The sequence below is a fragment of the Anabrus simplex genome, chromosome 7 (genome assembly GCF_040414725.1).
Source record: "Anabrus simplex isolate iqAnaSimp1 chromosome 7, ASM4041472v1, whole genome shotgun sequence".
Lineage (NCBI taxonomy): Eukaryota > Metazoa > Arthropoda > Insecta > Orthoptera > Tettigoniidae > Anabrus > Anabrus simplex.
This window is the reverse complement of record NC_090271.1, coordinates 213,781,011-213,807,902: the sequence shown is the minus strand read 5'-3', so window position 1 is coordinate 213,807,902 and position 26,892 is coordinate 213,781,011. Positions and strand designations below refer to the sequence as shown.

Here is a 26,892-nt window from a genome sequence, read left to right as displayed (position 1 = left end):
AAGAATATGGACTAAACATCAGTAAAACAAAAACTGTTGAATGATTGTCAACAGGAAAGGCATAGATTCAAATATTTTCCTTGAGAGAACTCTTACAGTCTGTTTCTTTCTTCAAATACCTTGGGTGTAGCATTTAAAAAGATAAATGAAGAAATAGTCTACTTAATAGGACTCGGAAAGCTTTTCAATTTTATTTTTAAGTGATAAATCTACTGTAGAATGATAAAATACTCCAGAAATTAAAACTGTCCTTGTTTCATACCTACTTCATAGACTTGAAAAATATAGGATGAGGTAGGAAAGGCCTAGGAATGGGAAGGAAGCAGCTGTAGCCTTAAGATACAGCCCCAGCCAGCATTTGCTTGGTGTGAAAATGGGAAACCACAGATTGAAACATGTACCCTGCATAACAAGGCTAATAGTAAACTCCAGTTAACAGAAATTAAATTCATCAGAACAATGGACCAAAAGACCAGGTAAGACAATATTAGAAATGAAGCAATGGTATTGACCATGTTATGAGGATGGACAGAACAAGAACAATAAGAAATTACTTTGAGAAGTGAAAGGGGAGAGGCCAACAAGGATGCCAAGGAATCAATGGACAGACACAGTGAAACTGGACGCCAGCAAGAGGAATTTCAAGTAGGACAGAGTAACAGAAACTATGCTTTGACAGGAAGAAATAGCGAGCACTTGTACACCACACCTGGGAAACCGGAGATGGAAAGTGATGATGATGATGATGATGATGATACAGAGGGGGGGAATAAGAAAGAATCACATATAACAGGAAGATTATATGATTATAGATCAGTACCAAATTGAATGTCACGTGAGAAATTGGAAATCCCAGAGGAGTTTTATCCTTATTTAACTTCGTCCATTACAAATGATGATAAATCAAACGGAACAATGTCAAATGAGGAGTTGGAAATTTTGGAGAAGATTTATCCTTCTTTAATTTTCTCCATTAAATATTTCACATCACCAAGATCTTAAAATGTATTAACCGAAAGAATAATATAATTATGAATTTATTTTACGGATTCTGGAATGTAGAATCCATGCAAAAAAGAATATGAGAGAGGCAGATCATAAAAATGAATGAGAAGCTTGAGTACATCAACACAGCTCTATGCAAGCTATTTTGAAATGCAGATGTAACAATAAATGCTATTGGTTCCATGCTTGAAAAGTAAAGTCTATTCTAGGTAAACAAAGTACCTATATCATGCTATAGATCATGCAATGCAGTACCCATGAGTTACACAGTATTTCAATACAGTGATTTGTGTGTGTTCTGTATGTGATTCCCATTTCATTAGACTAACCTGGATTTCTAAATTCTGGATTCTAATACAAATATGTATCAGAAGAACTGGCTGTATCACTAAAGATTTAGACTTTTGAAAGTCATGAAAGAAGCAGTAGCCATGAATCTAAAACATTATTGATAACTGTTGTTCAAATACCACTGAAGTAATTTATTATTTATCTTGAAAAGTTTAAACAGTTTTGTGATAATCTATCCTACAAAATGAGATATCGTAATAAAACAAATGGTTATCACATGTCTTACCATCTCCTATGATGGAATTTATTTTTTGAAGAATCTGTATGGAGATATATAAAAGTGGAACCATTGTTCTAATTCCTTAACATTCATGGGGGAGCCCTAAAAATTGCTAATCTATATCAGCATTTTCTTACATGTTACTAATAATCCCTATATAACACATTATAGCAGATGTTATAAGCTAGCAAAGTTTCTGTGTTCTCAGTGAACACCATAAGAAAATTCATGTACTGTTTTCTAAGCAACATACAGAAAAAAGGATCTCAGACTAGAGTCGACAACAAAATATAAATTCAAGCAATCACTATAATGAAAATGAGACATGAAATAATACATACCCTGGTGTCAATCTCTCCCATGCCTACTTCATCATCGTTCTCCCTGAAAGAAAGAAGTGGCAATTTACAGGCTATTCATTACACATGACATTAATAATATTTATGCCATTTTATAATAAATTCTATAGCAATGACATCAGATAGATGCAATGACTTGTAGATATCTATATAGGCCATATATGCAATTCCCAACTCAAAAGCGCAGACTCTTGAACGGAAGAATCAGCGTCAAACTTGCAAAAACACTATGGTTTTCCATAATACTGTAGTTATTCATGTAGTTCTTGTCATCACATAATTTAAATGCACCTTGATTTCTGTTAGTTCAAAGGAGGGAAAACTTTTTTATTGCATATTAGATGCACTCATTTTCTCAAGCATTTACTGTGCAGTTCCGTGAGGATTGTGAAATGTAGGTGACCAGCCTTTCTATTTTGAAACTTGGCATTTTCAAATTGCAGTGCTCTACCAGTTCAGTGCTGACCTGACGCAGTAATGCTCTTTGCAGACTATGATGAACACACATTCTGTGCGAGTGCTTCATATGCGTTCTATGCTCTTGTAACCATTTGTTATTAAATCCACAATGAGAAAGTATGCAAATAATACTGAATCATATAAATTCATGGTACAGTAATCAATCACGCCAAGATTCTCAAGAATAGGGCAGAAATCTGTTAAGTTTCCAGTGTCCAAGTGCACACAGTACTAGTAGAAACAGAAAAACACACTTCCAGCAACCAATAAGTGTTGTAAAGTGTTTTGCAACCCGAAAACATGGGAGTTTCTAAGTAGAAGAGGAACTTCTCGAATATGCGATATCATTGAGTAATGACAGTTATGACCAGAGCTAGGATTTATGCGTAATAAAATGGCTCAATATCTACATACAATGGGTTAAAAATTCTCAAAATATGGAGTAAAATATGGGCTAAACATTCTCAAAAAAATGGAGTGAAATATGGACTACATACATGGCACACAACCGTTTAAAGGAAATTCACAAAACAAAAGTTTAACCTTCTTACATATATACCTAACTGGGATTTTATTTTGAGCTGTTGCAACAACTTTGCTGTTATGGGGCGATGGAACATCTTAATCTTTTAATGAATATTACCTATTTGTGAAGCAGTAAGTTATAAAACACAGTTTTAAATTCAGTATTCAAAAGTGAAACTGTGTCTATTGTCTCTTAGAATTGCTTTGTACTCCCTAAAACTCTGCTCAACACCACAAGAAGTTACAGGGACCATTTTAAACCTTGCAACACCTTCAGGGTACATATCCAAATCTAGTTCCGTATTTGATTCACCGCTTAAAATTGCACTGATTTTGAACATTTCTATATCCTGGATTCCTGGCTAGCACTGTGTTTAACTTCACTTTTGCAACTTCTCCAATCTTCCCACTGCAGCAGTTAAGACGCTCAATCATTACCCTTACAATGGCAAGGTTTTTGGGCAGAATGGATTCTTGCTTTTGGGGAGCATTTAATGCTGCTGTAATTTAAGAGAAGTTTGTTTGGATGCAAGCTGTTATTTTCCACTGTTTTGTCACCAACAACTGACTTAGCAGATTCAATTGGAGCATCACTGTCACAGTCTAAAACACTTAACACATTCTCGATGGCTTCAGTTAAATGCACAATATGCTACTGCCTCCAACCCACGGTCCTCATCACGTTATGATCAGTTTTTAGTGGCAGTGATACATCAGGATACATGCCTTTCAAAATCTGAATCCTGCTAGGAGCCTTCAAAAACACTTTCTTCATTGAAGGTATTAAGAAGACCACTTTAGGTAACTAGCTTAAATAAGTCTGACACAGATGAAAGGCATGGGATACGTGAGTGAATAGTCTTGGGATATACACTGGTAGAAAATGAAATCCCAACACCAAGAGGTTGTGCTAGATAAACAAAATTCAGGAAGCGTTTGCACATCTGAAAGATCATGCCTATTCAAATTTGCACTACTTGACGACAAAGAGTGGTGCTAGTAGAACCACTATGACCTTACAAACAAGTTTGCTTTAAATGTGCGCTGTACACTTTATGAGTGTTAGTCAACGTCCAGTGTTGACACTGTGAGGCAGGTGTGAGTCAAACATGTTTTTTTTTTTTGTTTTTTTTTTTTTTTGCTAGTGGCTTTACGTCGCACCGACACAGATAGGTCTTATGGCGACGATGGGACAGGGACGGGCTAGGAGTGGGAAGGAAGCAGCCGTGGCCTTAAGGTAGCCTGGTGTGAAAATGGGAAACCACGGAAAAACATTTTCAGGGCTGCCGACAGTGGGTTTTGAACCTACTATCTCCCGAATACTGGATACTGACTGCACTTAAGCGACTGCAGCTATCGAGCTCGGTAAACATGTTTTTAAGGAGATGAAGGCAGAATAAGCAGCTTATTGAGTTCGAATGAAGCCACGTAATAGGGTTACGAGAAGGTGGATTCTTTCTGCAATATTGCAGAAAGACTTTGCAGGGATATATCCACAGTACATTGGTGTTGGCAACAATGGCCATGGGAAGAGGCACTGTCTCAAGAAGACCAGGGTCCTGCCGCACACAGGCCACTGTGGAGAGGAAAGACAGCTGTATTTGCCACATGACTGTGGTGGATCATACTACATCTGCAGCAGCCATTACAGCTTCAATTGGCACCAGAGTGACACAGCAAACTGTAACAAATTGATTACTTGAAGGACAGCTCTGAGCTAGACATCCTGTAGCATTCATGCCACTAGCTCCGAATCACTGCCATCTGCGATATCAGTGGTATTGTTCCGGCCTAGTTAGGGCTAGACCACCTAGTTGCTCACTACTACTTTACACACTGAAGGGTGCTGCTATCTGTCCTATTTATTTTGAAGGCCCCCAGGCGGATGTGGTGTGGATGGAAGGGGATGAGAGACTGTTATGCTTGGGTGCCTCAAGCGGGAGGAGACTGGAACATTTGAATGACTGTTATCAAGGGCATCTGCCCATCAATACCCAGTATTATGTATTTATAATGTGTTATATAAGTGTCGTAAGTGTAATAAATGTTGTTATTTAATCAAGTGAGTGATTTACATTCAAAACAGGTATCAAGCTAGAGCTCATTGGATGGTGGAGTGGAGATCTGTTGTGTTATCAGACGAGAGCCGTTTCTGTCTTGGTGCCAGTAATGGCCGTAGGTTGGTAAGGAGGAGGCCAGATGAGCATTTGGAACCCAGCTGTCTGTGGCATTGACACACTGGACCTTAACCCAGGAGTTATGGTCTAGGGAGCAATTTCCTTTGACAGCAGAAGCACTCTTATCATTATCCCAACAACCTTGACAGCAGATTTGTACTTCAGACTGGTGAATGAACCGGTTACGCTGCCATTCATTCGCAGTATTCAACGGAGTGTTTTCAAACAGCATGTTCTACAGAGTGTCGACCAGTCGCCTTGGCCTGCAAATCACCAGACCTTACGCCCATCGAGCATGTTTGGGACATTATGGGAAACAAATCCAGCATCATCCAATACCAGCATTAACCATGGCTGATTTGACTGACCAAGTGCGAAAGGCATGGAACTCCATCCCACAAAATGAAATACAGCACCTATACGACACAATGCATACACGTTTGCATGCTTGAATTCAAAATTGTGATGATTACAGCAGTTATTAATGCATAACCTTGTTACATGTCCTCTCACACATACTTGAACCTGTGACCTGGAAACATTAATCAAATACATATGTTATCTAGAGAGTTGCTTAGTCTAAATTGCATTCCTCTAAACTAATGACTTCTTTGCATTGAAATTTCATTTTCTGCTAGTGTATTACTTTCAATGCTTCACCAGAATTGATCATATCACTCAGAAACATGAGCACATTTTCATATCTAATACAATTTGGCAATATACAGATCTTCATCACTCAGAATAATTTGGCTATGGTCTTGTTGTTGCGTATCTCCAAGACCTTGCACGTTAATAGAACAAGTGTACAATGCTTTTTTTGGTATTTGCTTTACGTCACACCAACACAGATAGGTCTTATGGCAACGATGGGATAGGAAAGGCCTAGGAATGGGAAGGAAGCGGCCATGGCCTTAATTAAGGTGTGCAAATGGGAAACCACACAAAACCATCTTCAGGGCTACCAACAGTGGGGTTCGAACCCACTATATCCCGGATGCAAGCTCACAGCTGTGCGCCCCTAACCACATTGCCAACTCGCCCGGTGGTTTACAATGCCAACCATTCATTAAACCGATGACTGCGTTCCCAAACATTCTCCCTGCACTGTGTCATCTTATCAAGTGATACCCATACTGTACATCTTGCATAGATTTCCTTATTTGTCCAAGCGTTTCCTCATAGATCAATAGTGCTTAGTTCTTCCTTAATGATGACTGGCCCTATGAACTCCGCACTGTATATTTTTATGGTAACTCCTCGAAGCACGGGTGTTATATCTGCGCCAATAAGGGATCAACAACAGTCCTTACTAAATTCACTCTTCACATTCAGTTGTGCAGCTAATAGAAATATCTGATTCATATATGATACATTTGTACTAATTCTTGAACACACTGCAAATGAAAACATTTCTGTACTAGATCAAGATCTGCTTCTCTGTTGGAGTCTTTAACTCAGCCTTGAAAGAGTTAATATTGCATAGCACATGTATGTTGATATCAAGAATTCACTACTCTTTATTAAAATGCCAATACATTAATTAATAACCAGATGAATTTGAGTTCCAGTCCTGAGCATATCCAACTCAACTCTTTCAAGATCATTAGCAAACACTATAATTTTCACACAAGGCTAAAGATTCAGAAAGTAAGTTGTGTTCATAAATGCCATTGTTGGAAAATCATGGTAAAGATCATGTTAATTCATGAAAAGTTCCTTTATTCGTAGATAAACTTTAGATGCCATTTTGAGAAAATCATGTAGTGTAGATGCATTGTTCTATTTGCTTAAAATATTCAAGAAAATTGCATGGCTTGCCATCTGTAAAATGGGGTCTGCTCCTAATTCCTTGAATATAGAAACCAGCACATATATTCATAATCAACGTATTACAGTGATACAGAAGTAATGCCTCCTAAAGGGTCAATAAATGTCTCTAGAATCACTGGACCAAGCACATGCTGCAAGTGCTGAGCATTAGTAGTTCAAAATGGCAGATACTCATACAAAGCAAAGAGTGGTGACTCAATTTCTCATAGTAGAAGAAATGAGTCCAAGTGAGATCCACACTTGACACAAAAATGTACATAGTAACAACTGCTGACATCAGTACAATCCCAAGATGGGTGAAACACTTCTGGGCTACAGAAATAAACATCGCTGACAACCCTTGAAGTGGCTGGCTAGTGACTATGGAGTCATAAGACAACAAGAATTGAACTAACATGTTCAATGAAAAAAACTGCTGGATCACAGCACATGATTTCTGTGACAGAGTGGATACTGGAAAACCATCTACCATCAACATCATTATCAAACTTGGGTTACAGAAAGGTTTTCTGCCAGTGGGTCTCAAAAATGTTGACTCCTGAGAGCAGATAAAAGCCTGAAAGACATCCATCATGAACTTCTACACAAATGAAGGGGTAAAATGCATAGTGACAGGTAATGAAATGTGGGTCTACCATTATGACCCAGAGATAAAGAGATGGTACATGAAATGGCACTTAAAGCACCACACAATTTAAGAGCACACATTCTGTGAGTGAAGACATGGTGATAGTGTTCTAGGACAAAGGTGGAGTGTTACTCAAGGATTTGATGGAGAGAGGTAACACAACTGACTCACAGGAGTACCTATATATGGAAGAACTGATGAAGCTTAAAGCGCACATTCACAGAATTCAACCCAAAAGAAATGAATGTGACATCCTTCCCCTCCACAACAGCAAGTATGGCACAGAAGAAATATGTATGACATCCTCCCCCTCCTCCTCCTCCTCCTCCTCCTCCTCCTCCTCCTCCACCACAACAATGCAAGACCACATGTCAGCTTGCACACATGAGAAGCTATCTCAAGACAGGGATGGACTGTTCTTCCTTCTCCTGCTTATAGACTAGATTTGACAACTACACATTTTCATATTTTTGACCCCTTGAATGATGCACTCTGTTGTCACCATTTAACTGATATTAAAGAACTGAAAGAAAGTGTGTATTGATTTTCAGAACTACAGCAAGGAACTTTATAAGGTCACATATAGTGTAAGTGAATAGAAACAATGACCATGTGGAAATTTGATAGAATGTTCACAAAACAGTGTATGAATATATCAGATAAATACCATACGATAGTTCTTAAGGGGAAAAGATGAAGGCAATACTTTCATACTAGTCTTAGTAGGATGCCGTATAATATGGAGAAAATGCACAAATTATTCAGTGATACAGAAATGAATCAAATAATGAAAGACAAGCAAATAGCATGATGAGTGAAGAGCTGCCAACCATCTGTTGTCCACCGTAACAAATTTGCTGTATGTAACTGAAGAAAAAATTTGTGGAAAAAGACAAATAACTATCTTACCACTTTTTCCTGCAATTCCCAAAGCACTTCTTCATGAAACTGTGTGCAATTGACTCGTACCGAGTTCATACTGGTGTCAAGAATGTCTATTAAGCAATGGAAAAACTGCTTACAGTTGCATAGAATTATCTCAAATGGTACAATGAACAAGGATGATGAGTTCCTAAACCACTTCACAACAGGTAATGAGATACAGCTACTGTAGGCAGTCAATGGAGAGGAGACACAACAAGAGAAAATTCAGAAAGATTATCCTTAAAGATAGAGATTTAAAATAAGATGGAAAACTGGATAGAAAAGTATTTCTAGACAGATGTTCTTTAAATGGACCATCAGAAATATCCTGGACATGCTTTGAATGTTTTCTCCACTTACTCTAAATGGTCTAAAACAAATGTACTCACTCCATGTTGTTCTTGTTCTCAGAGAACACTCGCAGGATGAACTCCCCCTCTTCATTTGGTTCAAATGTCGATGGAACAATGCAGTACACTCCAGGTGGAAGTTTAAACCGACAACTCACTTCTCGGAGATTAATAAATGAAGGCGAACGAGCAACAGACTGATTGTACTTGAAGAAGTCTAGTCCTAAAGGTTTTGGCAGATTATCTGGATCACTTAGCTGTAATAAAACAATGTTGTATAAAATACATAATACAATTTAAGAGATATAACAGAACAGAACTAAAAAACAAAATAACATCACAGCAGAAAGTAAATGATGAAGTTCAGCCTCTCCTAGAATTTGGGAAAATTAATTATCTAGTGCAGCTTCTATCCTTGTAATAAATCAATATTCTCATTATTGTCTTAAATTTGTTGACTAGAAAATAACAACAGGGATTAATCAGAAGGGTAGAGGATCATTCTTTCAACTCTACAACAATCAGAGCAACTAAACAGAAGTTGACAGAAGTATGAAAAATGTCAAAACAAGAAAACCGAACATAAAAGTATCCACTTTTCTCACTTGCATTCAATGCTCCAGTGACTATACCTGTAGATTCTATGGACTTTCATAACTGACCAGGCCCATAATTTCCACAGGCTTGAGGATAAGATTTAATTTAAAATCCCTGACCTCTATTCCTGTGGGCTTGGGTATAGTTCTGTCACTAGATGGAACTTGATGTCAGTTTTCGTTACATTTTTTGCAAATCAAATATGTGGTGCAGGCAGGCAAAATAATGTATCGTCTATGGTTTTATCAGTAAATATGGTGCAAAATGAGCTAAGAGAAGACAAAACAGTCAAAAGAGTTAGTGTTAAAAACTATATAGATGGCAGATAGTGAAATAGATGAATTGTGGGGTACTGCTAGTGTGTTTGAAGGTACCGTGTGTATAGCAAATAACTGTGAGTAGACCTAACCTTCAAAGATAAAATTCTAAAAGAATTTAATTGTATAACATCCACCTGTTCAATACAAGTCTGCCATTTGATAAATGGTCTGTCTAAAATTTATCAAACGGCAACCTTGTATTGAACAGGTGGGACTTTATACAATTAACTTAAATACTTTTAGAATTTTATCTTAGATATTTAAAGTCAATATAGCACCGGAATGAAGCTCATTACTTGTAATAGACCTCAACTGTAAAATTTTAAATTTAACTTTTAAACTTTTAGGCCTAGGCTTTGTAGTTAAAATGTAAAGGTTTCTAAATTTACCACAACTAGAAACAATATGACAGCTTGTGAATTAGTTAGTAGGTAGGCCTAGCATAAATTAGTTAATATAGTAGCCTGTATCACTTTCATAATCTGTATTTATCATCATCATCATCATCACTACCACCACCTATAATGATGCTTCTGGAACATTGTGTTAATACGAAACACAAAGTATCTACGTGAAATTCCATTCTTTGCAAGTTATGCGGTACCAGCTGGGGAACGCAAGCTCAAACAATGAGAACTACTGCTTTAGCACTGAGATACTCTGCAGCAGAATATTCACGCCCTGTTTGGTATACATCATGTCATGCCAAATAGGTAGATATTGCCTTAAATGAAACTTGCCAGCTTATAACTGGTTGCCTAAGATCTACACCTTGTGATAAGGTATATTGTTTGCTGGCATTGCTCCCACAGATATTAGACATGAAGTAGCTGCCAAACATGAAAAGATCTAAAGTAGACTTTTCCCAAACACATCCATTATATGATTATCAACCTGCTCAACAACGACTGAAATCCAGGAGAAGCTTTCTACATTCTACTGAGTGCCTTTCAGATTCACCTCAATCATCAAGACTAACTTCCGGGAGATCCAGAAACATTCATCTCAATGGATGGATGAATGGATCCATCTGAATCTCTTCCAGTCGGTTATGAAGAGTCATGGTCTACATGGAAGAGTCTGAACAGGCTGCGGTTCTGGGGTCGGTCGATCTAAGATCGATATGAAGAAGTGTGGTCTATCTGATGAGTCAACCCTCTGTGCCTGCAGAGAACAACAAACCATGGCACATCTGCAACTCCTGCCCTCTTGTTTGCACTATACAAGATTTACTGAAGGCCACACCAAATGGTTGAGATCTCTACAAATTCTCGTCCGATATGATATGACATAATTGTTACTCTGAATGTACCTCTACTGTGTTTTTACCAGTTATCTAATCATTGTTCTCATTCTTAACTAATAATTCTGATACAAATAAATCATCATCATCATTATCATCTGGCCTCAGCTACTGTATGCAGGCAAGTTGATCTGACCCCATCTAGGATACCTGTGTATCAGTTTTGGCATTCCGTTTTTCTCACTAATAGTTTGGAATTACTTTTTAAGTTTTTTGTTTACATACTGATAAAGAGGAGAGCAACTTACCTGTACATTATCCAGAATGTTTGAACTCAGCAAGTGAGATATAAAATGTTAAATGTACAACACTATGCCTTTCCGTTGATGTACTGCAAGTCAAAATCCACTGAATAGGTACAGAGAAGGAATTTTCAGAAAATCATTAAAATTGTCCAGTTTCCAAAGACAAGTACAAAATATAAGCTTAGTCCTGAGAATGATAATATGTTTATTAAGGACACAACTGAAATCTATAACTAAGGAAGTAAAGGTTAATGAACAAAGGATTCATTCTATTAGAATAAATTGCAGGTGACGCTGAAGTCACAACTGATTAACTGAAATAAAAAATTATAGGTTGCTCGGAGATATTATCAAAGGGCTTAATTCAGTGGAAGCAGAACATTAATCTGGTTAGAACAACAAGGCATTCAATGCATGAATTAAAGTAGGCCTATAGCTTATGAAGTGAAAAATTTGGAAGAAGTTATTATGGTACATAGTATGTCATATATAAAAAATTGTTACATATATTTTAAAAAGTTACATTTATTCAAATTGATCTTACTGTTTACTTTTTTTAAAAACAAGGATTGCTCGGTCATACTTTCCAGCTTTGTCAAGCTGTAGAATCTGAGGTGTCAGGGTAGCATCTCTGCCTCCGCCATTTCCCAACTCTCACTCTCAACAATAATCTCTCAGCCTGAATATTATTTAAATTACTTGTAAAATGACAGTATTTACAAAAGAAAAATATTTATAAAATCCTCCTATCAATACAATTCAAGTCATCTGTTAGATGAAGCAAAGTCTATACATGTTTCAGCCTAATCTCAAGGCCATCTTCAGTAGTAAAACAATGATTACATAATATACAAACAAATTAAAAAACGTAATGATGTGAAGTGACAGTGATCATGATTAGTGAGTTAAAAACACATTGAGGTGCAAAGTCCTCTCGTCTAATAGATCTTGCTGACTGTTAAATAAAACACTATGCTGAGGAGTGTAGTGAGACCGTCAATACTACGAATAAAACGTGTAACAGTAATCGATAAAGTGGCAACACCCGACATATCAAACAGTCATTCTCAACCCACGAGATAATAACAGTGTTCTGGAGAAGGCATGGTGTTCTGCTGGTGGACTTCATGCCACAAGGAGTGACAATCAACTCAGCTTCGTATTGTCTGATGTTAAGAAAATTTTGGCATGGTTCTTATTTTACTGGCAAACGGTCAATAAAAAAATTTAAAAAAAGCCTCTGTAAATTTCAGATAAACCCTCTAGTGCTTGAGTGAGGGCATGAGTACCAGTGATACTAACCCTAGAATTAAGTCATTAATAGAAAGATAAGAGCAGTGAAAGGAACACATAACAGGAAAAACACAATGACAGGTCAGGGTGGGGAAAAGGGAGAAATAGAAAGAAAACATGTAAGGGCAAAGGCAATCTCCACATCTTCATGCACTGATGTCTTCAGACAGATTTGGCTCTTTCCTCATCATTCTTAATTCTTCTACATCCATCTCTTCTCAGTCCCTGATGAGCTCATTTCTGATTCCCAACTTCATTAGGAGGGCAGGTTTCAACATTCCATTTTGACAGATCTGCAGTTGTGATGTGGAAAGTGCAGGATAGGACAAAAGCCAGGTAAACAAAGGAAAAAAGAAAGACAAAAAATATAGCCTATGTATGTTTTGATTTGTACTTGTTCATTCCTTTCCATTAATTGTAGTGACCTGCTGGGTTCCTTTTCTTCTTTTGCATTTGTCTTGTGTTCCTTGTCTTTTATCATCATCTCTATCATTTTGTCTCTTCCTTGTTCCTTTGTTTATTCAGATTTCTTCTTATCCTGGACTTCCCACATCAAGACTGAAAATCTTTTAAGACAGCAGCCTCCTGATGAAGCTGGGAAGGAGAAACAAACTCATCAGGGTCCGAGAAAAAATTGATGTAGAAGAACTGGGACTGATAAGGAAAGAGCCAATCAATTTGAAGATATCACTGAATGAAGATGTGGAGATTGTTCTTGTCCAGTCTTCCTGGCTCCTTGGCTAAACGGTTAGCGCACTGGCCTTTGGTCACAGGGGACCCCGGTTTGATTCACGGCAGGGTCGGGAATTTTAACCATAATTAGTTAATTCCACTAGCGTGGGGCTGGGTTTATGCAATGTCTTCATCATCATTTCATCCTCATCACGATGTGAAAGTTGCCTATGGGCATCCAATCAAAAGATCTGGTGAGCCAAACTTGTCCTTAGACACTCGTGGCACTAAAAGCCATATGCCATTTCATTTTTTTTTTTAATTTTTTTTTCCTTTTGTGTTTTTTTTCTATTTCTCCCTCTTCCCACCCTGATCTGTCATTGTGTTTTTCGTGTTATGTGTTCCTGTAAATGGTCCTATTTTTCTATATATAATGTGATTTGCACTTGTTTGTTCCTTTCTATTACTTATAATCCTAGAATTAAATCAACATATTTTAAAAATCACAAGATAATACTTACATGGTACATAGCAAATCCTATGGTGAGAACCTCTACCCCCATCCTCCTCTGTGATCTCCTGTTCTTCTGCATAAGGGCTACGATTACTGTACATTTGCTGTCATCATCATCCTCATCAGGATCTTCCAGTGTGATTCGGTACTGCGGGTTGTGGCTGAATGTATCTGTGAGAATATGCCACCAATATTTAGAACTCCAATAAAAGTGGAGAACAATTATGATGTACAATATGAATTACTATTTAAATATTCCCATCAGAGTGGTTTTGAGATATAGCAGACATTTTAGATTTAGGAGGTCAAATGGACTGTATCACTACTGACCAATCCAAGGCTTTTGATAGTGTAGTGTACCATTACGTTACATTAGCGGCCGTAAATGTCATGGAAACAGTGGACAAATATGGCGCACAATAGCTTCAGGTGCAAGTACACAGAGTAGAGATCTAGTAAATCGATACCGTCCGGCCGCAAGGAAAAAGAATCTCAAGATTAAATAATGATGGACTAAAAAATTTGAATGAAACCGATTCTTGACTACCTTGAGAAGAAAGAGTTACGAGTTGAAGAGAAGCAGCACGACTTACGGAAGGATATAAAAGGGTCAACGCAGCATTAAATACTAAAGTATTAATATACAAACAGCAGTGAAGATTACATCTGAAAAAAAGATCGGCAGAAAAGGCGTAGATTTGAAGGAAATATTTGTTACTGTAACACCTAAACTCAGAAACGAAAGGAAACTTCAGCCGAGTTATACATTGCCGAAATTAGTATAATAGCGGCAAATCCTTGCTAAGGAAGGCAGAATTTATTGTTTCCAGGAGGGAGACAATATCTGTTTAAGCGAAAGAAATAGCAAGAAGTAGGCCGAATTAGAGAAATCTCTAAAATTAAAAAAAGAATATCTTCCACCAGTACGAGATTCTGAAAACAAATATTACGTATTGAGTAGCCTACTATTCACCAGTATACTATGAATTCTACTATGTATTTGTTCTTTTATGATTGCATGAGAACTGGTGACAAGATGGACTCAGCTTAAACAAATGGAAATAGCTCAAACCAAGATCCTCAGCCGGAGCCGCAGATGACGTAATCTTTGGATCGCAGGGGCTGCCTACTCCAAGATGCCATAGTCCAGGAGAGATCCAGCGGCAAAATCCCGTTACGAGATAAGTATTATGAGTTGCATCGTAATGATTTTGAAATCAATTGATGAAAAATATTTATATATGTACAGGAGTGCTAGAAGTAAGAGATGAAGTGCCAATGAAAGGATATATGAATATAAATGCCAATTATTAGCCGATGAAATGTGCCAATTTCTGCAATATAACTGTGGTGCTAATGTGATAATTTTAAGGTTACCGTAATGGAAACTAGATCTGATTGAGCATTTGTGCATGTTTAGTGCCAATCCATACGTGTAGACCGTGAAACGTTTAATCAGTTGTGATTGTAGAAAATGCAGGCAAAATACGAGACGTAACCTAAAACTTCAGGTCGATATGTGTAGCAATCATGGCCAGTACGATAATTTTATTGTAAGGAAATGCTTGAAATATTACGAAGTTGCAGTGTATGAGAGAATAATCAGGTTATTAAGTATTGCTACCGTAACACAGAGGTTATTTAAGTGGAATTGAATGGAGATATTTTTAAATATGGAGGTATATATATAAATATGAAAGAAATGGAATGTTAATGTGGCAAGTTGTAATTAGAGTAAGGAGATATGTTTCTGTTCGTTGCTTGAGAATGGGATAGATGATTGAATTGCGAATTCCTGTGTTACATATTACATTTATATTTGGATTAGCACTGCAAGTGAAGGATTTAGGCCATGTTAAGTTGAATGTATGTGTCAAGCCAAGCATAATGTGTCTCGTAGTAACTTTCGGCGGAAGATATTGAATAGGTTACGTGTTTGTTATACATTACGTAATATATATATTCCGGAATAGAGTGGAGTCTCGCATATTTACATACTTGAAGGTCAGCGCGTTAACGCTAATATGAAGTACGGTTTACTTTGACAAAACCTTGGCACAGCGAAGAGGTATTTGAGAATATGTAAATATATTGGCACATGATTAGGAATGCATGGCACGATTTTCGCAGGTTAGACTGACGTACTATCATATCTATGGCACTCTGTAGTAAGATTATTTGGTTTATTTTGTACATATGGTGATGTACTGTTTTAATTTATTCATTTTGGGTTATGATAGGAATATTAATAACTGCATGGGTGTTTTGAACCCAGATTTAAACATGGTAATGCTTATCTCATAATGTGATGATTCACAAACAAGAATCCAAACATGTATCCAAGTAAATTTGGTCAAACAGACCGAAAAGAAAGATTAAACCTAAATGATGCCCCAAAGAAAATCCCAAACAATATTAAAAGGAAGATATTCCACTCCTCCTCGGATTAATAAAGTTTTGGTCCCTATTTTTCCCCTTGTATCAATTTAAACATGGAAGATATGGTATATTTTTGATACTTAACGAAAATGTAAGCAAATAAGATGATAACTTAAAGATTTTTCAAATATGTTTATCTCGGAAGTCAAGCATTTGAGAATGATATTTGTAATTTCACATGATTTTCCTTTCTTTATTGCCGATGGATGCATATTATTCAATTTTATTATACATTAGCGTGCTAATAAACTAGATATAGTTTTGATTTTACGTTTCTATTCCTTAAGTAACTTGTAGTGCATAGTAGTATAGTAATATTCGGATCTATTGAGTTAATTTATGCTAAACACTAGGTGATGATTAGATAATTTCCTTTATGTATGGATACGGAATGACTGGTTCAACGGACCGATACTCTTCAACGGAATCTACGATTTGTCTAAAGCATATGGGAATATAATGAAGCGAATTTACCCTGAGAAGCGAATATGCACCATGTTGTTGTAGCTCGTGTTCATAAATTATATCTCAGTTCAGAGTCTAGGTATGATTTTCGACCCGATGCTTTAAATTTTGTGGCCGGAGCAATATTTAAACATGTGTATATTCAGTTAATGCTCCAACGCGGCGTAATTGAAGAAGTCACCACGGGAACATTAATAGACGAAAGGTGCAGTAGACAATGGAAGATAAATGATAAAAATGAGGGCTACTGGGCAAGACAAGAGTGGATGAATGGGTGACTACATTTCTAGAAAATTGAACTCAGAGAACAGAGCAGGTGAAGTGTTATCAGATTCTGTATTGATTAAGAAGGGGGTCCCCACATGGAAGTATTATTGGACCTTTATTATTTCATATAAAAATAAATTATATGAGTAAATAATTGGAATCGCAGATAAGGCTATTTGCAGAAAGTGTTATACTGTATAGAGTATTAAATAAGTTACAGGACTGTGACTGACTACAAAAGGACCTAGACTATATTCTGAGATGGACAGCAGACAAGGGTATGATAGAAAACAGGATGAGAAGTCAGGTTGTAAGCTTCACCAAGAGGGAAAGTCCTCTGAGTTTTAAATACTATGTTGATGGGATGATAATACATCATGGGGATCACTGTAAATGATCTTCACTGGGGTAATCACATTAATGAGGTTGTAAATAAAGGATACAGATATCTTCACATGGTTATGAGGGTATTTAGAGGATATAGTAAGGATGTAAAGGACAGGGTATACAGGCATATCGAGTGGTTCCAGTGTATGAGAACCACACCAAGACTTGATGTTAAAACTGGAAGGGATTCAAAGGAAAGCAGCACGACTTGTTCTTGGTGATTTCCGACAAAAGTGTAGTGTTACAAAAATGTTACAGATTTGCACTTGAAAGATTTGAGAATAAGGAGATGAGCTGCTTGACTATGTGACATGTTCTGAGCTATCAGCGAGGAGATGGTGCAGAGTGATATCAGTAGACAAATAAGCTTGAGTGGCACTTTTAAAAGTAGGAAAGATCATAATATGAAGATAAAGTTGGAATTCAAGAGGAAAAATTGGGGCAAATGTTCATTTTTCACAGGAAATGTTTGATAAATTTTTTTTAAGTTTTAAGTTTTTTGAAAATGTTTCAAAAAAAGTCTAGGTAAACAACTGATAGGGTATCTGCCACCTGGGCGACAAAATTTATTGAAACACAGGGATGCAAGACAGGCAGAGAATGGAGAAAGTATGGGACACAACAAAGAGAAACAGACTGAAGTTGTATGGCCATGCCAGAAGGAGAGAAGAAACAAGAATTCCATAAATGATGCTCAACTGGACTTTGAACAGAAGGACATAAAGCAGTAGGCCATGGAGAAGATGGATATAGAAAGTGAAGGAAGGAGTGGAAAGAAGAGCTGTTGATGTGCCGAGAGTATTCGGAGAGGAGTGGTGATAGAACAGACAGAAATGGAGGTCCCTCATCCATTACCCTACCCAAAGATAGTTTGAGAAGAAGAAGAAAGAAGAAGAGGAGGAGGACCTATTCTGATGATATCATCATCTTAAGTTTTCCCATCTTTCCCACATGCAGAATTAAAATTGTGCTTACAAAAGATGTTTTCATTGAGTGGCTAATGACAAGCTCGTGTCATAATTTCTTAAGCTCCAATGACACAGTTAGTCTGATGTTGAAACTACGAGCAGATAATTTGTGTTACTTTGTAACAATGAATGTCAAAGACCATGAGACTCTGGAAAAGTATTTTCAGGTAGGGAGTCTGTGCGACTTGTGGGAGTTTTTCTGGGCTATATTGCTATTTGTAAACAAATAACAAAATATAAAATACCTTATGTTAAAGGTGATACTTATAGTAGTTCTTCTACGTTATAAAAAACAGAAGAGAAGATTGCATAATGGAATGTGGTAATGAAACTGACAGTTAAGTATAAAAAGTGTACAGGTAGTGTTCAGGGCTGCATACGTACACAGACAATATTTTCAGGGCAACTCAGTACCTTACTGCTTTGCTGGTAGTATTTCAAGAAAAATACCTCTTATAATAAAGGACAAGCAGATTATCATCTATTTATCAAACATGCACTTACATTACATGCAGGATATGATATCACAGAGGAATTACCATACAAGGATTTGATTCCTGGTGATCATCTTTTCCTCTTCTGTGTAGGAAATATGTTTTCTTCCCTCTTTAAAAAAAATATATTTATTTTCCTATGTTAGAGGATAAAATTTATATGTTAAGAATGTCATTTTTCTATATGATTAAGTTTATGGATAAAATCTAAGTTGTTTTTCAGACAATTATAGAAGCTTGGTTAAGGAGGTACAGGGTTAGATATCAGAGTGTAATAATACTTTAGTTTAGACCTTTTTACCCTCCACGTGTAGAATGAAAATGACTTACACTTGTTTCACTTTTACTGAATAAATGATGTTATCAATTTGAGATAGCACAATTAAATGTTGAGGGCTGCATCCTTGTGTACCTATTACCTGTGCTGAGAATCCTTATAAATCAACTCGATCCTAGTACCTACTTCTTCAACTGGCTAGAGTCAGCATTTCTCAAATGTCAAGAGGTTAGAGCCTGGCAATTATTTGAAGGTATCTGTTTGAACACTTCCAATGCATTCATCAGATCATATTTTTCACATGGAAACAGAATGATTTTAGCTTAAATCTATTCAGAATCTTGGGGTATGTTTATTTCCAAAACAAATTAATTATTCCAAGTGTTTTCCTATTTGTAGAATAATCTCAATGAAAAGAAAAATGGACACAACAGGAAAACAGGCAACTGATAATCACCTCATAATGATCATCTTCACAACAGAACACGATTTATCAACTACCAGACTGTTTTATTTTATCTTGTAGACAGTAGCGGCGATTGGGAATGAAAAGTACAGGTCCGAAAACATGAAGAGACAACAACCAGTACCCGCGTTTGCTAGATATAGTGGACGTGGTTATACAATGTAAGTTTTGAAGCTCTCTGAGTGAATTTCAACAGGGAGGTAAAGTTCGACAATTTGCCAACTTAAGTGCGGTAATAATAGTTTTGATATTTTGATTCAATACTATACAATAAAACTTTCACCAAAAGAATGATATTACACATGTATTACAAGTAAATAAAAATAAAATATAATTATACAATTAAAAATCATTTGATAATTGACTCGTACTAAGAAACTAATAGACACTAAAGAGACTGCCAGACTGATGAATGTGCGCAGCAAGCGGATGAATCATACCTCAGTGTCCATGACCTTGGCCAAAAAATATACCCCTGATACCTTTCTTCACAGCACATGCAAAGTCTCCACTACTTGCCGTGGCGCTATGCAAATTGGTTAGCCGGAACAAACGACATTCCATGCGAATTTCAGCAAATAATTTTGTTTATAATTAAATAAATAAATAAAGGAAAGAATTAGCTGTTAAGAAAACAAGGCTTGTACAAATTGCTTTTCAAAAAATAATTCCTGTAATTCCTAATTTCAGACGATAAAATGGAATAGAAATCCTATGTCTTCTCCACAAAGTGGGGGGGGGACAAGTGTCCCCCCTCTTGTACCCCTTTATCGCCGCTACTGCTTGTAGACAAAAAAAACTTCAGCATGTAATGCTTTAGGCCTAATGCTAAATAAATGACTTGCTACAACATGTACTACCAGTACCACAAATAAAAAGGGTAGTAAAATCGAGAGATATTCTAAGTAAATGTACATATCATCTGAAAGTTTAAGCTAAACAAGATGTTTTCCTATAGGGCTGAAAGTTTAGTGCACATACTCACCCACGTAATTCCTACAGCCACCAGCTGTCACGCCTCTAACCCACTCGCCCTCAAACATACTCATCTCCCATCGTTTCTTATCACCAAGCATTTCTTCTTCCAGGGAGTCAGGATTCAAGTTACAGATCTCGAGACGTGAAAAATGTTTCTCAAAGTCTTTAAAGGACATCCAGAATTCTCCATCATCATCAAAAGTAAGGCCTATTTCCTCTTTTTCGTGGTCTGGGATGAACCTCCATTCTGGTGATCTATACACACGATTGACCGAAACATCAGTAACTACATAGTTTTATGTCTTAAAAATAAATAGATTATATTTATAAATAGCCACTAAAAATTCCCCACTACATTAAAAATTATGCCCAACAAAATAAAATCAACTTAACAGATTATTTGAAAGAGAAAGGTTCAAGAAAGGTCACAGAATACTTTGCCATGCTTTGCTGATCTATCTAACCAAAATAATAAATTGATATATTTTTGTAAAGTAAACACAACACGTATTTCCAAACTGTCGAACGTACTATGTCAAAGTTTGTTCTCTACAGTACTGATAGCATTCTCATTAAAATATTTAAGTGTAATCAAACTATAATTCTGATATAGATATCCTATATTTACAGATAACATTGCAAGTTCTCCTTCTATGGCTATTCCATAAAATCTATCAAGTCTATAACTTCAATCCTAATTTTATCCTATGCTCATTAAGGTCAGTTCTCTTATTCTAAATTAATACTATAAGTGGATATTACAGTGATAACCTGCATTTTCATTAATCTCATTACACTGAAAATAATGGTGCGTGGTGTTTAAAGGGGCCTAACATCTAGGTCATTGGCTCCACACTGAAAATAAGGAGTTTAATAGGAGTCTGCCTCACCAATACTGCACACACTGACTTCCAGTGCAATGAAATTAAAGTATAAGAGTCAATATGGACCAAAAGAGACCATAAAAATGGTCAAATTAACAAAAACCTGCATCTTCAGTGAAATACGAACAATTTCAACAAATGTGTAATTCTTCATTATTTAAAAAGAATGTTTGTAGACTTCATTTCATTCTTTACAGTGCATACAAGATGGCTAGAAACTTGGTGTATGTTCTCCATTCACCATCTCTTATTTGTACCATAAATGTATGAAATTAGATAACTCAATCATGGACATGCAAATTGTGCTCATTAACATGAAGTTGGCTCCCAGATGATGAACTGTAATCAGTCCATGCACAGTTGCTACTTGCTACAGAGGACAGGGGTCAACAGTCTTTTCCTGGAAAGAGCTATGGGAGGCACCAATATGAAGGCTTTTTTTAATAGCAGTGTTTGTAATAGTTTAAGTTTTATATCAGGCCAACAATTGTGAATTGTCATTAAATTTTAAAACAAACATTCATTCGTTGTTATACTGGAAAGCAATGAAGGAAGAAATTCTTGAAACTTGCAGAATGTTATTCTTTAATTCAATGTACAAACAAAACAAAGCATATTTGGCTAATTACCTTTTCTTTGCATTGTCATGTTTGTTTCTATCCTCTTTTCTTGGCAACAATACTGAAACTATTATTGGTCATGTTATGCATTTTCATTTTTTTTCTTTTTACATAGTTTACACCCCCATTGGAGCACTTTAATCAGTCATATACATTAAGGTCTCATGGTACTAAATAGTCAGCTTTTCAGCTTTTTCTTCCGCTCTCAAAACTTCTTCATCCTGTCGGACCTGGCTGCCCTTTGGTTGTTAGTAATGGTGTACTTTCTTCATTCACACGTTATGAGTTTGAATTGTAGGTATTTATTCCTTAGAATCCTCTTCTCTTCTCTGCCTTCAATTTGGAGCATTGATAAATTTAATTCTTTTAAATCATTCCTGATCTCTGTGAACAAAGTATTCTTTGTTTTATTTTTCCAGAAGTAAATAAATAACTGCTTCACCAGTCAGGTTTCTGGCAGTCAGAATATATGACCAAAAAAAAAGGCAATTCTCTTTCTCCGCATTGAATCTATTATTGATTCGCTTTCATGATATACCACTACATTTATATAGATATAATTAATTTAAGCTACAGAATGCTAATTTTAATATGTATCAGTTTTATAAACAGAAAATAATTAACAGTATAATTTCATACCTCTGCAATTTCATTACTTGGTTTCTTTAGTTAAAAATCATAAACCGTTCTTTTGTTTTGTCAAAGCTTTGCATTGCAGACAAAAGAAAGCCTTCTGTACCCATATAATATCATCTTCTTCAAGATCACCCAAATCATATACGTTCATGAAGGATTTAGTCTTCACTAAAGCGGCATGCACTTCAACGAAACTTGGGGCTCATGATCATCGTCTTCACCTTCATCACTCCTCTTCCCCACCCCTTCATCATATAACTCTTCAATTGTTTCCACTTCACATGTGACTACATCAGAATCAACCAGCACATAGTCTTCAAAATCTGTGTGAACAGCATCATTTAAACCCATTAATTGTTCCCCGTCTTTATTAAAAGCATTATCATCACTGTTCTCACCATTAGCACGGGGATTTTCAGTGGGTTCTATTTCCGCTGCACATAGCTGATAATTTCATCTTTATGGAAACATTTCACTATAGTAGATTGGGACACTTGCTGCCAAGCTGCCACTGTGAAATGGGTTGCTTGTAAAAGATAGATTTTCTTGCTCACTTCTTTCCCAGCATCCAACAAGCACACAGCAGTTTGCACTAAGAGCTTACAATTTATTACCCCAACAAGCAACAAGCTGGTACAATTTGGGAAGAAAGTTCACAACTTTCACATTATGAAGAAATGGCGTGTCCTGTGGATGAGCGGCACAATTATCCCCAAAGAGAATTATTTTTTCTTCCTTGTGCACCCATGGAGGCATCAAATAACCTTACAAATGGGGAACAAATTTCAGTGTTCATCCAAGTCATTTTTTGTTGGCATGATATTTCATGGATAGGCCTAGTTTTTCTGTGTTCTTAAAACAATGTGGTTTTAATGATTTTCCCCGCTATGACCGGCATAGTCTTATCATTGCCATCACTGTTGACACACAGCAGAACAGTTAGTCAATCTTTCAAACCTTTCCCCAATGGCCAAGATTCAACCTTCAGCACCAGTGCAAGGATGTTGTAAAAAAGTACGGTCTCATCTGCATTATATATGACATGTGGCTTGCACCAGTCCAGCAGGAATGGCAGTCTCTCAAACCACAGAAGCACTTTCTCTGGTAACCTTCTTGAAGATTAGTCTGTATCACTTTTTAAATCAAGCAAACCATTCACTCGATGCAGTAAAATGATCAAAGTTCAATCTTGCAGCTATCTTTTTGGCTTTCTCTCATAATATGTTTCAATCTACAGTAATACTGGAAGTTTTTGTTTGCTGGTACCATGTGGAAAGGATATTCTCCAGTTCAACGAATGTAGATTCTCTCCTGGTTTTTCTTCCTTTTACTAGAACTGTCACATTCATCAATTTTCTCTCTTATCTCGTTCTTCTTGGCAAATATGGAACTTAAAGTTGAAGATGCTAACCCAAGAAGTTTAGAGATATCTACTCTGTTATTGAATGTGTTTCAACTTCTTCTATAACTTTCAATCGTGCTTCGAGAGTTCCTACTTTTTTCACAGGACATGTTCTAAATAACAAAAAATACACAGAAACAAATGAGAAAAACAAAATGTAATTACAAACACACAATTAAGACACAGCACAGGACCACTCTGATATGAAACAGCATAATGATGCCTTGGCATCAGGAGGCTCATAGGCATGGTTGGTTATATAGTGTGGTTGCATGTGAATAACCTGTGCACTGCACTCCAGCTTGCATGATCCTTGCTCCAGCTGAGATACTTGCTTAAGCGTAACAACTCTGAATCGCTCGTACATTCTCATGTAACAGGTTGCTGCTATTCTGTGCTAAAGTATTGAGCTGTTGCTTTAAATTCAAATAACTTATGCATATATTTTTCTTACAAACGATCAATATGGAAAAATTGTGGCCAAGGACAAATATCTTTTTTGACAACTGAAGAGGGAAAACAATGGTTCAAAAAAGTATAGATGCGGGGAAATTTAACATTAGTTTATATGGAACAGTTTCGGGTCCGAATAACTTGTATGATGAATACGTAAAAATGACAGTCCCAGGAAAGTTGCGTTCTGCTGTATTTAGATTCTTTTCCATCAAGTCTTCTCATACCTGGTCTGTTCACCTCTTCTTTGGGTGCCCACATTTCCTCTTTCCCTCAATTTGCAGGAGTCTAATCTTTAATCTTTTGAAGACATAGTAATTGCCCCCCATCATTACATGGCCAAACCACCGCAAACTTATCTCCTGTATCTTTGTCCCAATGTTGGTCATTTTCTAAGTGCCCTGTACGTGGCCATTTCAGAGACTAGCCTTTTTGGTGACCCCACATATCCATCTCTGCTGATATCATTCTTCCTTAGATGCACCATTTCAATGGTGTAGAGCATAGCTGGTCTTATGGCTGTCCTATAAATTTTTCCTTCAAATTTTATCAGCACCTTCCTATCACAAAGCACTACTGACATCTTTCTCCAGTTTCTCCACCCTGCTTGGATTCTAGGAGACACTTCCATTACAATATCATCAGCCTGTTGTATAATCAATCCGAAGTAACGAAACTCAGTTAGCAACTTGATCACATCACCTTGCAATTCCAGAGATTGCATTTGTCCTTCGTTTGCTTTACAATATTGATACTCAGTTTTGCTTGGGCTCTTACTTCATGCTTCTTTCTTCTACAACCCTTCTCCACTGTTCCAGCTCGTTTGCAAACTCTTATCTTGATGTCATCCGCATATAACATGGTTCAGGGTGCTTCCTCTCTCACCTTTTCGGTCAGCACCTCCATGAGAAATTAAACCGGAAGAGACTTAGGGCTGACCACTGATGCAGTCCAATCTTTATTTCAAGGCAATCCAGCTCTCCCAGAGAATTTCTGATTCTGCTTTTTACATTTAACATTTCAGTACATTTATTGAATCAACCAGATGTTTTCCCTCAAACACCCCCAAACTTTTTGTCTAGGTACCCATATGCTTTCTGTAAGTCTATAAACATCAGATGTAACTCCTGTTGTTTCTTTCAGAACTTTTTCATCAGTTGTCTCAGAACAAAGATAGTATCTGCTGTCAGCCGATCAGGCATAAAGCTGAACTGCTCCTTTATGATGCAAGCCTCCTCAGCCATTGGCAATCCCTTATCTTCATGGTGTGTGACATTAGCTTTATTCCGTGGTAATTCTTGCAATTCCATGCATCCTCTTTGGCCTTGTATATAGGAACAATTAAAGACATGAGTGCAAGAACTAGATAATGACCACATTTAGCGAAAATTAGTTTTTGACTTCTATTTGTAGCCATAACTGCCCTCTATCAGTTACTATAGAAGTTAATTTCAGAAAGTGCCTATTTTTCTCGCTAGATGGCCTTTAAAATTCAACTGGTTCCTTTCTGAGTGCAAGACTTGGATAATAACCGGAATTATCCAGTTCTTGCTCTCAGTTGCCCTCGTGCTGAAGAAGAGTAAGGAAGGTGGCTGAATGCAGTGAGTTATTGTGTGCTGTAAATGCAAGCTTTAATTCAGAGGTAGATTCCATTAAGAGCTGCATTTTAGTGCTATATGTATAGAATGTATATTACAGAATATTCAGTTTAATGTTACATTGTATTATACAACAATATTTTAGACCAAAATATTATATTCAAATAAATGTGGAAGTTTGAAGCCCACACTTTATGCTTTTATAAATTATTGTCATTTTTAGATACCGCTACGAAGTTCTACTGATTCCTTTCCAGTAAAGAGTAAGAAAAGGACAAGAAAAGAAGATAACTGGCAAAGGAATGTTAGGAAACGAAATATTTTGAATGGAGAAGAATATATATCAACAGGGAAACTTGTGCCTGTAAAGACAGTTGCTCCAGATTGTTTTTGTAAGAGAAAATGTACAGCCAACTTCTCCAAAGATATTAAAGAACGAATTCTTAAGAATTTAAACAAAATGAGTGATAAGAATGCTCAGGATGCATACCTCATGGGCTTAATAACCTCACATAATATTCAGAGGTAAGCTTTAAATAAATATTAGTTTTAGACATATATTTTGTAGGAGCATTGAACACACAACAATGCAATATATTTTTGTTGTAGAAGGCGCCCTGATCTCAGCATGAAGTGGAGAAGGAAGAAGAAGCTTGCTGCAAGAAACAATGCAACTGAGAGTGAAGATGAGGATGAAGAAATAGGTGTAGAGCCATTATGTAGAGAACTACATTCTGCATGAAATTAAAACTCTGCACATTTTTACTGACAACTGTGCAGGGC

The 26,892-nt window shown here is 36.7% G+C and overlaps 1 protein-coding gene across 7 annotated transcripts in view; it reads right to left on the bottom strand.

Moving 5' to 3' along the window:
• Positions 1–26,892, bottom strand: part of LOC136877476 (calpain-B) — a 653,760-nt gene that overhangs the window by 81,288 nt on the left and 545,580 nt on the right. For all 7 annotated transcript variants that reach the window (XM_067151546.2, XM_067151550.2, XM_067151547.2 and 4 more), the window contains 4 exons: positions 20,524–20,771; positions 13,783–13,946; positions 8,871–9,088; positions 1,918–1,960 (listed from right to left, as the gene is read on the bottom strand). In XM_067151546.2, coding sequence (XP_067007647.2) covers positions 1,918–1,960; positions 8,871–9,088; positions 13,783–13,946; positions 20,524–20,771 — 673 coding nt within the window. The remainder of the gene's footprint in view (positions 1–1,917; positions 1,961–8,870; positions 9,089–13,782; positions 13,947–20,523; positions 20,772–26,892) is intronic.